This window comes from Asterias rubens, chromosome 4 (assembly GCF_902459465.1).
Source record: "Asterias rubens chromosome 4, eAstRub1.3, whole genome shotgun sequence".
In the NCBI taxonomy this organism is placed as follows: Eukaryota; Metazoa; Echinodermata; class Asteroidea; order Forcipulatida; family Asteriidae; genus Asterias; species Asterias rubens.
This window is the reverse complement of record NC_047065.1, coordinates 526,946-538,779: the sequence shown is the minus strand read 5'-3', so window position 1 is coordinate 538,779 and position 11,834 is coordinate 526,946. Positions and strand designations below refer to the sequence as shown.

Genomic DNA, 11,834 nt, shown 5'->3' with positions numbered 1-11,834 from the left:
CGCCGCGCCAGTAGCTTCGCTCGCTCTAGCTCTAGCTCTCTGCAGCCGGTTTTGTCAACACGGGAGGCCTACCGTTACTAAGGAAGAAGCCCTCAACGTTGAGATTGCGCCAACGTGTCTAAAATTTAGTGCACGATTAAATTCAGATCATGTTTTGTGTACATTGGATACAGCCAACTTACGAAGGACACCGATAAGTTCTGGTCCTTTTCTTCAGAATTTACAAAGTACTTAATAATCCACCATGGCAGACTCAGAAAGTGTTGCCACATCGTCACAGGATCCTCAGGACGATCCTCTTCATGAACACACAGATGATGAATTACAGCAATTGATCGAGGAGTTGAAGTGAGTGAGCCGTCATGCATGAGATAATTAGTAATTTTATATTTTGGGTGATGCTGGTGGGGGTTAAACTTTCCTTTAGTTAGTTCAGATATTGATTTAGTTACTTTAAAACCCATTCCATTTGTTTTATGTTATTCAAATATTACTATATACCATGTCGTATGTTTATTGAAGTGAACTAAAAAATGGTAAGATGTTTTTGGTTTGAAGTTTGGCTCCTTTTCTCTTGACCTTGCTTGACAATGTTAATTATTATCTTGATAATTACTAGAAATAGTTTGAATTGAAGGTTTCGAGTTTCGTTTAATGTTTGTTTAAGTACACATTTAGTCTTTAATACTTTTCAGACTTTTTAGTGTTGAACAATAATTATGATTAAAATGATCGCAGTTAGAACTAAGTCACTGTTAAAGTAGAATCAATGCATGATGAGCATGATCAATACATAACCGTAACCCTACTACCAGTAATGCAGTATGATAATGAATGATTCATTGAATTTTTTGAAGGCTGAGTTTGCAACAAGGTTCACATTGCAACTAACTTAGAATTAGAGAACATGATCGTGTGATGAAATTGTGAATTTCCTACATTGACTGTTATACCGACCCCACAGAGCTTTTCTGTGAATCTGCTTTTTAATTTAAACTTGATAAATAATTGTTTATTTCTATTATTAACAGATTTAAATTTATTATAGTTTAACAGAAACCTCTTTTCTTGACTAACTTACAGCATAGGGAACAAAGTTGTCCAGAATGAGACCATCATGTTTGAGAAATACCTCAAGCGAGTTGAGCCCAATCTCACTGCAGCTGCAACGACAACGGCTGCCGCTCCTGCTCCGAGTCAGTCCACACACGATGCCCGAGTGATGCGCAAGAGGTCAAAGTCCAAAGGCAGTGGAGTAGACAAACATTTGAAGCTTACCGCAGAGCAGAAATGCGACATAGCACAGCGCGAAATTGAAGAGCTTCGAGAGGAGATTGATAAACTCAAAGAGGACACAGAGAAAATCTTAGACACATACAAGGTGGGTAAGGTTTATGGTTGTGATAATCGTAACCCCCATTGCCCCAACGAACGTAGACAGGATGGTAACCATAGGTGTAAGGGACATAACCAAGATTGTCAAAGCTAGATTTATGCTAGAGTCTTAAAGTGAGAATTTTTATCTGACATTTTTCCGGGGAAGTTGACCTGATTTTGATTTGTTTTCCTCCTTTACAGGCTGTGATGGAAGAAGCAGACATCCGACTCACAGAGTTAAAGAAGTCGTCCTACGAGTTTGAGCGAGACATCCTGAAGGGGTCACTGAACTCCCGCACAGGGAGGGTTGTCGCTGAGAAAGTTGTGCGCTACTTTGAGGACAAACAACGATCTAGAGATGCCCTGATCGAGAAACTGAGACTCAAGAATTCAACGCTGAAGGTCCAGAAGAAGAAATTGCACTTGCAGCTCAAACAGGTATTAGGTCATGCTGGATTGTTTCTTTGTAAACATGTGAATCTACACAGCCTTGGCAGGGCTGGTGGTGCTAGTGAAACATGTGAATCTACACAGCCTTGGCAGGGCTGGTGGTGTTAGTGAAACATGTGGATCTACACAGCCTTGGCAGGGCTGGTGGTGCTAGTGAAACATGTGAATCTACACAGCCTTGGCAGGGCTGGTGGTGTTAGTGAAACATGTGGATCTACACAGCCTTGGCAGGGCTGGTGGTGCTAGTGAAACATGTGAATCTACACAGCCTTGGCAGGGCTGGTGGTGCTAGTGAAACATGTGAATCTACACAGCCTTGGCAGGGCTGATGGTGCTAGTGAAACATGTGGATCTACACAGCCTTGGCAGGGCTGGTGGTGCTAGTGAAACATGTGAATCTACACAGCCTTGGCAGGGCTGGTGGTGCTAGTGAAACATGTGGATCTACACAGCCTTGGCAGGGCTGGTGGTGCTAGTGAAACATGTGGATCTACACAGCCTTGGCAGGGCTGGTGGTGTTAGTGAAACATGTGGATCTACACAGCCTTGGCAGGGCTGGTGGTGTTAGTGAAACATGTGAATCTACACAGCCTTGGCAGGGCTGGTGGTGCTAGTGTTACTGTAGTTGCAGCTTTGGCTTTTGGGTGTGAATTAAACAAAATGAGGTCGTATACCTATCAGTGGCTACAGCTGTTGCTAAGGACATACATGTACTTAATACTTCAACAATGATGACGCAGAAATCTAGCCATAGCCGTAGATGTAGCCGCTAATTCAGACATGGCCTGAGTTAGTCTGGTGTTTGGGGGATACAGCCACTTCCTATTGATCTGCATTAGAGTGCAGACAGGGAACATGACAATCATGGGTTTTTATCTTGAAACAAAAATTTAAAGCCTCGACACAACTAATTTCACTTCACTTTAATGTTAAACCATGACAACAGCAAAACGCTTTAAACAAAGATTTGTACAACAAATCTACAAAAACATGCAGCACCTTTTCAGCCAGTAGCAGTTCCAATTTATTTTGATTGTATTCTTGCGAAGCTAGACTGTTTGAAGCTTTTGGACTGTTGGTAGCTTGGTAGCTAATACAATGATTTGAGCTTTAAATCTGGTTGTTGTTGACAGAAAGAAGAGATGGGAGAGGTCCTTCATGAGGTGGACTTTCAACAATTGAAGATTGAGAACAGTCAGTACCTGGAGAAGATCGATGAGCGTAATCAGGATCTTCTTAGACTGAAACTGATGGCTGGGAACACACTCCAGGTTCTTAATTCTTATAAGGTATGTACGATAGATGTGTTCTCACTCCAACAAACACTTTGGTGTAATGATCTAGCGGTCTTTAGAATTGTGGGACGTTGTTTTGTATGTAGACTTTTGAGACTCTTCCTTTCTTAAGATATTTCTATTCACTGACCTTGAACATACTCATTTCATAGAAGAATTCAGGGTTTTTTTTAAAATCAGTTCAGGAAGATTTTCTTTACTGACTTAGTGTTTAAAATTGTATTCCTGTTCTTTTTTTTCTACAGAAAAAACTCCACACCCTTACACTAGAGTCAGACCGACTTAAGAGTGAAATTGGCTCAAGGAATGAGTTGCTGACAAGGATTGACGTAGAAACAGAGACTGTGGAAGCGGTGAGTTACATACTCAACTTTTTTTTAAAGAAGAACTAAAATACAGGATTCTCCTATAAAATAAATGTTAACATAATTATTGCAAACAATAGCCAATGGCCTGACGTTTCGACCCTAGCAGAGTCTTTCTCAAAGGCTGAATGACAACACAACAAACTTTAACAGATAATTTAGTGTATTAATGTTGTCATTATTTATTTATACCTTTTTCCTGACTATTTTTAGGAGCGTGCTAAGGCAGAGGAATTGAATCGGAGGTTGCGTCAGCAGCTTGGTGACTACAGGGTACCAGACGTTGTGGAATATGTCAAGGAGAAAGCTGACCTGTACGAGCTGGCTAAGACGGTTAAGAGCTGGGAGAGAAAAGTGGACATTGCAGAGGTTTGTTAGAAAGAGTTTTTAACAGCATTTTCAAAGATCTTTACAGACCAACACGGAAACTCTCACCCTTTTCAATGTAATTATTACTTTTAATGTCATATCTCCCTTTTCTCGAAAAATTGACTTATGTAAGAGATGGGATGTTTCAAACTTTTATCTGAATTCAGATGTTTTTATGTCATCATGGTGAAATTTCTCCAGATGAAAATAAATCATAAGTTAATGGCACTTCCTTTTTACAATAACCACTGGAGTTATATATTCCAAGGAGCTTCTGAGAAGTAGATCAAAGAGCAGGAAAATGTAGATCCAAGTTTCAGATTTTGTCATGAATGAATCTCACATCTGACTAAGTTGACCCTTGTTTTTTACTTCCCCACAATCTAAAGATATTCTGCAATATTTAAGTAAGTTCCTTTTTCCCCTTTTCTCATTTGTAGATGGCGCTTAAGACTCATCGTAAGACTTGGAACACAATGAAGATAAACAGTCAGCAGAATTGGGCGTTAGAAACATAGATGCAGAATTGGGCGTTAGAAACATAGATGCAGAATTGGGCGTTAGAAACATAGATGCAGAATTGGGCGTTAGAAACATAGATGCAGAATTGGGCGTTAGAAACATAGACGCATAGTAAAACACAAATGAGTCCCTCTGAAAATAATTGGCAGAGTCTGGTTATTTTTCCAGAGATGGAAAAGGATGCTATACTTTACTTACCTTAATTTCTCGGTTTTCTTCCATTGAAGTCAATGTAACGAAACAGGCTGGAAGTAAAATAGTCGGGTACCATTTTGACTTTGTGTAAATTTGTATCATAAAGTTATAACAATCTGCTTGAGCAATTGATAATTGTAAATTTAATTATACATGTATATACTACAGTCATTGGTCTTAAAATAAGTTTCTATTCAGTCCCGCCTTTTTTCTTCTTCAAACAATGAAAACAAGCTTCACATGGTGGATATATTTATCAGTTTAATAATCTCTTTCTTAAACGTAAGATTGTAAATTAGTAATACTTGATGAGAGGCACATCAGCTGTTGATAGTAGATTTAAACTATTTTGAGAAACCAATTCCTTTTAGTACTACGGTTTGGATAAATTTGCACTCAAAGAAGAAAAAAAATCATTCATGAACCGTTTTCTCAGATATCTGAGGGTTTGTCCAGCCAGTAATCCGTTTATAATATTAAGCAATCTGCTTTAAGGTTATTTGACAGTTTTGCAAAATAAAAACACTGTTCTTGCAGCTGGCATATTTATTAATTGAGGAATTCATCTTTATTTTAGAGTGATTATTAAGGTGTATTAAATACAGGATTGGTAGAGCTGACGAAACAGTTGCAGACAATGTTCATGTTTTTTGCCATCAGCCATAATGAACTAACAAACCAGCGGAAACATTGAGCCTTATCCAAAAAGTGGCAAACAATGCAGAACTATCAGAATGTAAACACATTGACCTTAACTTTGATTTTTAACAGCCAAAATCACCTGTTAACAGCTTTCAGCTTGTTTTATTGGAATTCAGAGGGAAATTTCAAGTGATGAACTACATAATCAGTACTGTATAAGCTTTCAGACTTAAATTAAACCATGTTTGTTTGTCCCCTACCAATCCTGTAGAATACCTTTACAATGAAAACCAAAATGAGACATGCAGGTTTAAGTAATTCCCTTGTGAATTGAATTGCCAAATTCAGTACAGGCTTGCAAGGGATTTGTTATTGTGGTAGACGGTTAGTTTTGTCATTTGTAGTTATTTGCATGATAACTTTGAGCAATAATAATACATTTTTGTATTTAAAAAATAATAATTATATAATGGCCTTTCATTGTTGATATGTACATAGACGGATTACAAAATAAACTTGAACTGAAAAGCTACACTATTTGGTATTTCAAGAAGGTATTCCTTTTTTATTTTAGTTTTGCCCCCCCCCCAAAAAAAAGAAAGTAAAACCAGTAACAATCCCACCCCACACCAAACAGGAAGAAATCTCAAGAAAGGACGACTTCGTTAAATCACTACCTATGTTATTACTACCAAAAACGGGCCGAGTATAAAACGTTTTTTTTCCAGTGGGTAAAATTTTCATAAACAAAAAATGGTGAATTGTTGAGACAACTCCCTGCCACTTCTAGTTTAAAAGACGGTGATGTTTGATCAAAGGAACGCGCGTGCAAGGTTCATCGCGCATGATGTGCCTTTTGTTGAAATTCGATTTGATTATTGCGTCACAATTAATACTGCACGCGATTATCCGCGCGGTTGTGCTGAAGTCATACGTCACATTACTAGGTGCGTTTGCAGAGCAACTACGACTACCTCCTGAAGTTTTGTCAACAAATAAACCAGAAAACTTTTTGATCTCATCGAGTGAACTTGACTTCTTGATGAGATTGCGACTTATGCGACTTTTGTTTTGAGCGTTTTTGATCATCCGACAATTACTGAAAAATGTTTTTGTTGAAGCAACTTTCTGTCTTGAAAGTTGTCGTCATGACCCTTGGTTTCTTGACGGGGCTGCTCAAGGAGAGCGGCCAGTTGGAGTCTCCGACACCAACCCTCCTCCTAGCCACGGGCATGCAACTACAGCCGGAGTTTGACGACCTGGTGCTCCTTGCATCGGCATCTCCTGGCCCGCCTCCAACATCGAGGCAACCGATCCAACAGGATCACCTCTCTGTCGGTTACGACCATCCACTGCAAGATTTCCGGCGAAACATGTCACTTGCTGGCATGTTCTTCGATGAAGATAAACCAGTTGAAACCGATCTTGTGGCGAGAGTACCGGCAGACCCTGCATTAGGGTACCCCCCCGATGCCATACCATCGCTGACCACCAACCTGTCTACTGACCACATGACGGCTGCTGCCAGCCAAAGACCTCCATTGATATGGGTATCTCCATCAACTCAAATCTTGAGGCACCGTGTTGAGCACAGACGAGTTTCCCTGAGGTTTCAGACGTCTCCAGACAACCGAAATGAAACTGCTCCCGCTGAACTTCTGTTCTCCACCAATCTGCACCCTTCAACCGGCGTGCATCCTCTGGACTTCACCTCCAGAGTGACCAACCTAGCTCCTACTGAACTCATTCCATCATCGGAAGGAGCATCTGCATCTGACTACCACCTCGCTTCCTGGCACCTTGCTCTGTCTCCTGACGGCAGAGGGATAACTTCATCTATCCAGAACGAAGCAATGTCAGCAGAGCCGATTATGGGTTCATCTCTACCGACCACCGATCTATGGCATGATGTAATGAAGGCGCTGTTTGAGAAATGTGGATGGATCTTCGAACGGTGGGCAGTGGGCGGCAACGCCATCAACCTGTCCATTTTCTCCAGTTTTCTTGGAGTCATCATGCTTATGATCCAGCTGCTTTGTAAAGACCATCGACACTACCGCAAGACAACCCTTCGACCACTCCACATCCATGATTCTAACCAAAGACCCCATCTTGGTGAAGTTCAGTTGGAGTTTCTTCGGGGAGCGGCTGCAAAGCGGCTGTTACTACCGATCCGCACGGCGTTCTGCCTCCTAGTGCTTCCCGTCATCTTCCTGCCGAGTATTGGACTATCCTTGTTGGTTTGGCTCTTGATACGATTGTGGCAAGCGGTTTACCGTCGATTCTTCACCGTCCGGTCGAACACAGTCAACTCACTGGACGCGGGTAAGTTTATAAATTTGAACTGATTTGTCCTCAACATGTTTTTTCGTATTGAAGAAAATAAACTGTGAAAAAGGAGCTTAAACTTTTCAAATGTGTATACAAAACCTTTTTTTTCTAAAAGTGTATAGGTCCGGTATGCGTCCTATCGGAAATGGACATATTTTTGGGGGTTATCTGAAGATATTATGTTTACTTTATACGCAACTGTATTGTGTATTCTCATAACCAACGATTTGGTCAGACATTGGCAGTATCCGGCAGATTTTATGTCTCTTTCTCAATATGTCGCTTCCTTTTTTTTTTTTTTTTAGTTACACATTTAATTTGAAAGCCCGGCTTTACGGTTGAATTAAGGTTGTTAAACTTAATTTTGATGGACCTTTTTTTTCTTTTCTAAAAAGATGTTAAATTGTAATAGGCCTACTAGGGGGAAAAGAATATTTTACATTTTCATTTTTACTCAAGCGCCGATATGTTATAAACACTTCTTTCCAGTCTTGTGGAAAAACAGACTAATAAACCATTTACGTTGACCGAATGCGATGATTTATCTGCGGCACAAGTTCATTCCCCGAAACAATTTGGTATGGGATGGGGGGGGGGGGGGGCTTCATTGTTAGATAGTAAAGTTGGGAGTCCAAGCATCACTTGGTCCGTCCACTCAGATCTGCTATTTTGGGTTTTTAAAACAGTAGCGAAAACAAGTCTTAACTTTTAACAATCTCAACTTACCTGAAAAAGCTTTTCAAATTCTCAGCGTTTTTAAAGTGTTTATATCTTGACTGATAATAGTTCTGGGAAATAAAAAAAATACGAATGTACATGAACTATGAATCTGCTGGGAAACACAATTTTACGTAGCGCACACATTGTTAATAAAGCCCATGAGGTACATTGCCTTCGGATGGGCGCTTTGGGCAATACAAACATTGTTATGAAATGAATAAAGTTGGAAATACAATTAAAACGTAGAACATAATAATTCACACACACACACACACACGCACACATTATCCCTTGAAATGTCATTTCCCATAACACGGTGTCGCTTTTCGTTGAAACAAATTTTTTACTTCACAAAATGGCAGACAGTTTGTCTTGCTATATTTCCAGAGGCAAATTTGTGTTTTGTTTTATAAATCGCTTCTCACCAATTACAGAACACTGTTAGTGTTAAAACAAAAAATTGTTGAGGGTAATTTCAAACAAACAGCATCATTTTGAGAGATTTGCAGTTCGAGTTTTCCATGTGATTATTGAACAAGATTAGATTGATATGAATAGTCGACATTGAAACCAATTAAGTAGGCCTAACTCACTCATCTGCACAATAAAGGAATTCCCCACGATCCTAAGCGAATGTATGGTAGCCCGACCGATTTACTATCTTCCGCCCAGGTAGCAGTTAATAAACAGGAAAGTTCTTTTCAAAACTGAGCAGTCTCCCGAACCGAAAAAAAACACTCCACCGTAGTAAAATATAAAGTAAGACAAATCCCAAAAGAGCAAGTAGATACACACATGGTGTTACTGCAAACCAACTTCACCGGCCAATGTCTGAAACCCCGTACCAGAGCAAGTAGATACACACATGGTGTTACTGCAAACCAACTTCACCGGCCAATGTCTGAAACCCCGTACAAGATTATATTTATTTATTTATTTATTTTAAATCTTTAGACATACACAATAGTTACAAGTTGTACAGGGGCTGTCAAGGTTAAAACAAAAGTATAAAACTGTCATCAAAAGATGTTTTGTTTTAATTTGAATACGTCCAGAGCATTCTAGTCGAAACGTCCAATGCAAAGCGGCACTTCTCTGAGCAACCACTACTCAGAAGAGATCGTAGTAACAAAATGGTTTTACCGTAAAAAATCACTCTCGAATTTGGACTCGTTTAAAGATGTGAACTATATTTCACACAAGGCTTAGATGATGGCGCATCTTCACTCATTTTATCTTTGTAAAAACTTTAATTGTTTTGAGATAATAATACATAACTGTTGGATTATATATAAGTCACAATCCTCACACTTATATTTCAAGATGGATATCATAAAAAATTTATACACATAAACGCACACTTAAGACATATTTATCAATAAGCCCCTTGAAACAAAATCCGTCTGTGGTTCTTGCGTCATTGCCCCCACCTCCAAGCAAGGCCACTGAGCTCACTAAAACAATGCTACTCTCAAAGCATATATTATTCTTGTTGTTTTACAATCCCCCTGAAATCCGTCACACCTCGTGGTTTTGTCGGTCACTTCTGAAGCATTGTTTTCCCTGTTGTTTCATGTTTTAGCCTAAGCTTGAAATAAGACTACTAGAGTAGTATAGTGAGCCGAAGTTTAGGTATTAATAAGGCCTATTCTCAATTTTACTTTGATTTTGAACGATTTGATGATATAAATCATCACATCTTTGTAACATTTTTTCGGCAAGCTCACTTTATGAACGCGAAAAGTTTGCAATTTTCTTCGTTTTTAATAGAATATGTTGTGAATTATATGCAAGTGAATTTTCAGACAATTACTGTCATCACGTTGCAGCATTATTAAACAGATTCACACCGTGCATAAGTTTCATGGTCCATATTTATCTAGAATGACGGTGTAGAAGATTACTTAATTTCAATCTCACCAAAGTTCCACCATCCCTCAAGTAGTCAGAAACACTGACTCAAAACTTGAAAACAAACCTTATAAAACAGTCCAATAGGAATTAATGCACCCCTTAACCCAGCAGCTCAATTAATTAATTCAGGTTAAAACAGGTTCGAACAATATTAAAGGTTTTCACAATCAAAGTTCCTTTGACTAGATAATGTAAGTATAAGCTCCTGAAGACATGTCAAGCAGGGTATACTGTTCGAAACGTCAAGACAGGCTCTTTTCAGAGCCATTTCTCCCCAAAAAGAGAATTGTTACATGGTTGTACCCGCAAGTTTACTCATATTTATAGTTTATTCTTATCCTTCACACCATTCAAAAAGCTTCAAACACCACTTAGATAATTTTAACTGATTTCGAAAATTCATTTGTTCTTTCTTATCCCAGAAACCGGAGCTGCACAAGCCAGTCGCCCATCTCCAAACCTGAACAACTCTAACAATGGGTGGGGCCAGAAGAGAAGTCATCTCTTCAACTCATTCTGTGATTTTTTCCTTGGTAAGTCGGTTGACATGGAAACTAATGAAACAGATGTGGAGGAAACCATGGAGATCGAAGAAGATGGAGATGAAAACATGGAAATTGATGAAGAAGTTGTTTCCATGGACACAAATGAGGTTGATGGTTTGAAGAAAGCCGATGAGGAAATGGATGTTGATTTGCGGCCAGCTGAGACCATGGAATGGGAGCGGATCTTGAAGATACGTGGAGGATGGGATAGTACAGGATTCCACATTGAGCAGGACCATGTCTTTATTCGCCAACCTCTTCACAAAACTTCACCCTGTGACAAGCTGAATGTTTCTGACATGGAGTGGCAGGGAAAAGCAGATCCTCATGCTGCATCATCATCTGCATCCACAGTGAAAGTAAAAACATCAACCTCTTTGGCAACACCAGCATCTAACATGGCACACATACCATCTGCAATACCACATCCACCACCACTCCCTTCACCTAACAGAGGACCTGTGGAAGTCAGTCAGGGTGGGGATGCTCTAACGGTACCAATGGCTGATCTGTTGAACTCCAAAGCACAATCTCGTACTACAATTCCTAGACATCCTCGCAGATATTCACGATTACTGAGAGCAAAACGAAATCTGCTGCGAAGGATTGCGGATTGCAGACTCAAACATCGTCCATACTACAGCAAGTTGAGTCAAGCACTCTGGCTATTGTGTCCACCCATTTACTTTACTACTGCCTCAGCTCCATCAACTGGATCCAAGCTGGTTGAGGATATCCTTAGGCAATGGCGGGAGAAGGCAATGGATAATTGCACTAAATATGATAGTATTCCAACAACATCATCGAGCAGTGAAGTGAAGCAGACCTACGAACAGGCTAAGCAGGAAAGAGTAAATGAGCCTGACTTGATCACCACCAGAGACTCACTAAGCGAACATCACGACTCTGGCAACATCGCTCCCAGTAACCCAATCAATGAGATAGCATCTGACAAATGTGCCAAGGAAGGGCAGACTACATTGATGAAAACAGAAGAGAAGAGAGGAATGGCTGATGAAGATGACCTTGTTGAGAAACTGAAACAAGTACATATGACCGAAAAGTTTGACTCAAAAACCACACAGAATATAAAAGCAATTGAGTCTGAC

At 39.8% G+C, this 11,834-nt stretch overlaps 1 protein-coding gene across 2 annotated transcripts; it reads left to right on the top strand.

The window, feature by feature from the left end:
* The first annotated feature begins 124 nt into the window (after nucleotides 1-124).
* On the top strand, nucleotides 125-4,583 carry LOC117289115 (coiled-coil domain-containing protein 113-like). Of its 2 annotated transcripts, XR_004518926.1 has the most exons (8): nucleotides 125-348; nucleotides 1,084-1,381; nucleotides 1,579-1,815; nucleotides 2,961-3,116; nucleotides 3,368-3,475; nucleotides 3,701-3,856; nucleotides 4,297-4,424; nucleotides 4,479-4,583. XR_004518926.1 is itself a non-coding variant. In XM_033770086.1 (7 exons), exons 1-7 carry the CDS (start codon nucleotides 245-247, stop codon nucleotides 4,372-4,374), a joined length of 1,137 nt encoding a protein of 378 aa, XP_033625977.1. In that variant the 5' UTR covers nucleotides 125-244; the 3' UTR covers nucleotides 4,375-4,583. The 2 variants fall into 2 exon arrangements, 1 of the variants encoding a protein (XP_033625977.1); XM_033770086.1 differs by having other exon boundaries at nucleotides 4,297-4,583.
* The last annotated feature ends 7,251 nt before the right edge of the window (nucleotides 4,584-11,834 follow it).

Bases quoted from the DNA above. Each gene is read 5' to 3' on its own strand.
- LOC117289115 (XM_033770086.1), top strand. From the start codon at position 245: ATGGCAGACTCAGAAAGTGTTGCCACATCGTCACAGGATCCTCAGGAC. The intron at 1,382-1,578 runs GTGGGTAAGGTT...CCTCCTTTACAG, and splicing joins AAATCTTAGACACATACAAG to GCTGTGATGGAAGAAGCAGA. The intron at 1,816-2,960 runs GTATTAGGTCAT...TGTTGTTGACAG, and splicing joins TGCACTTGCAGCTCAAACAG to AAAGAAGAGATGGGAGAGGT.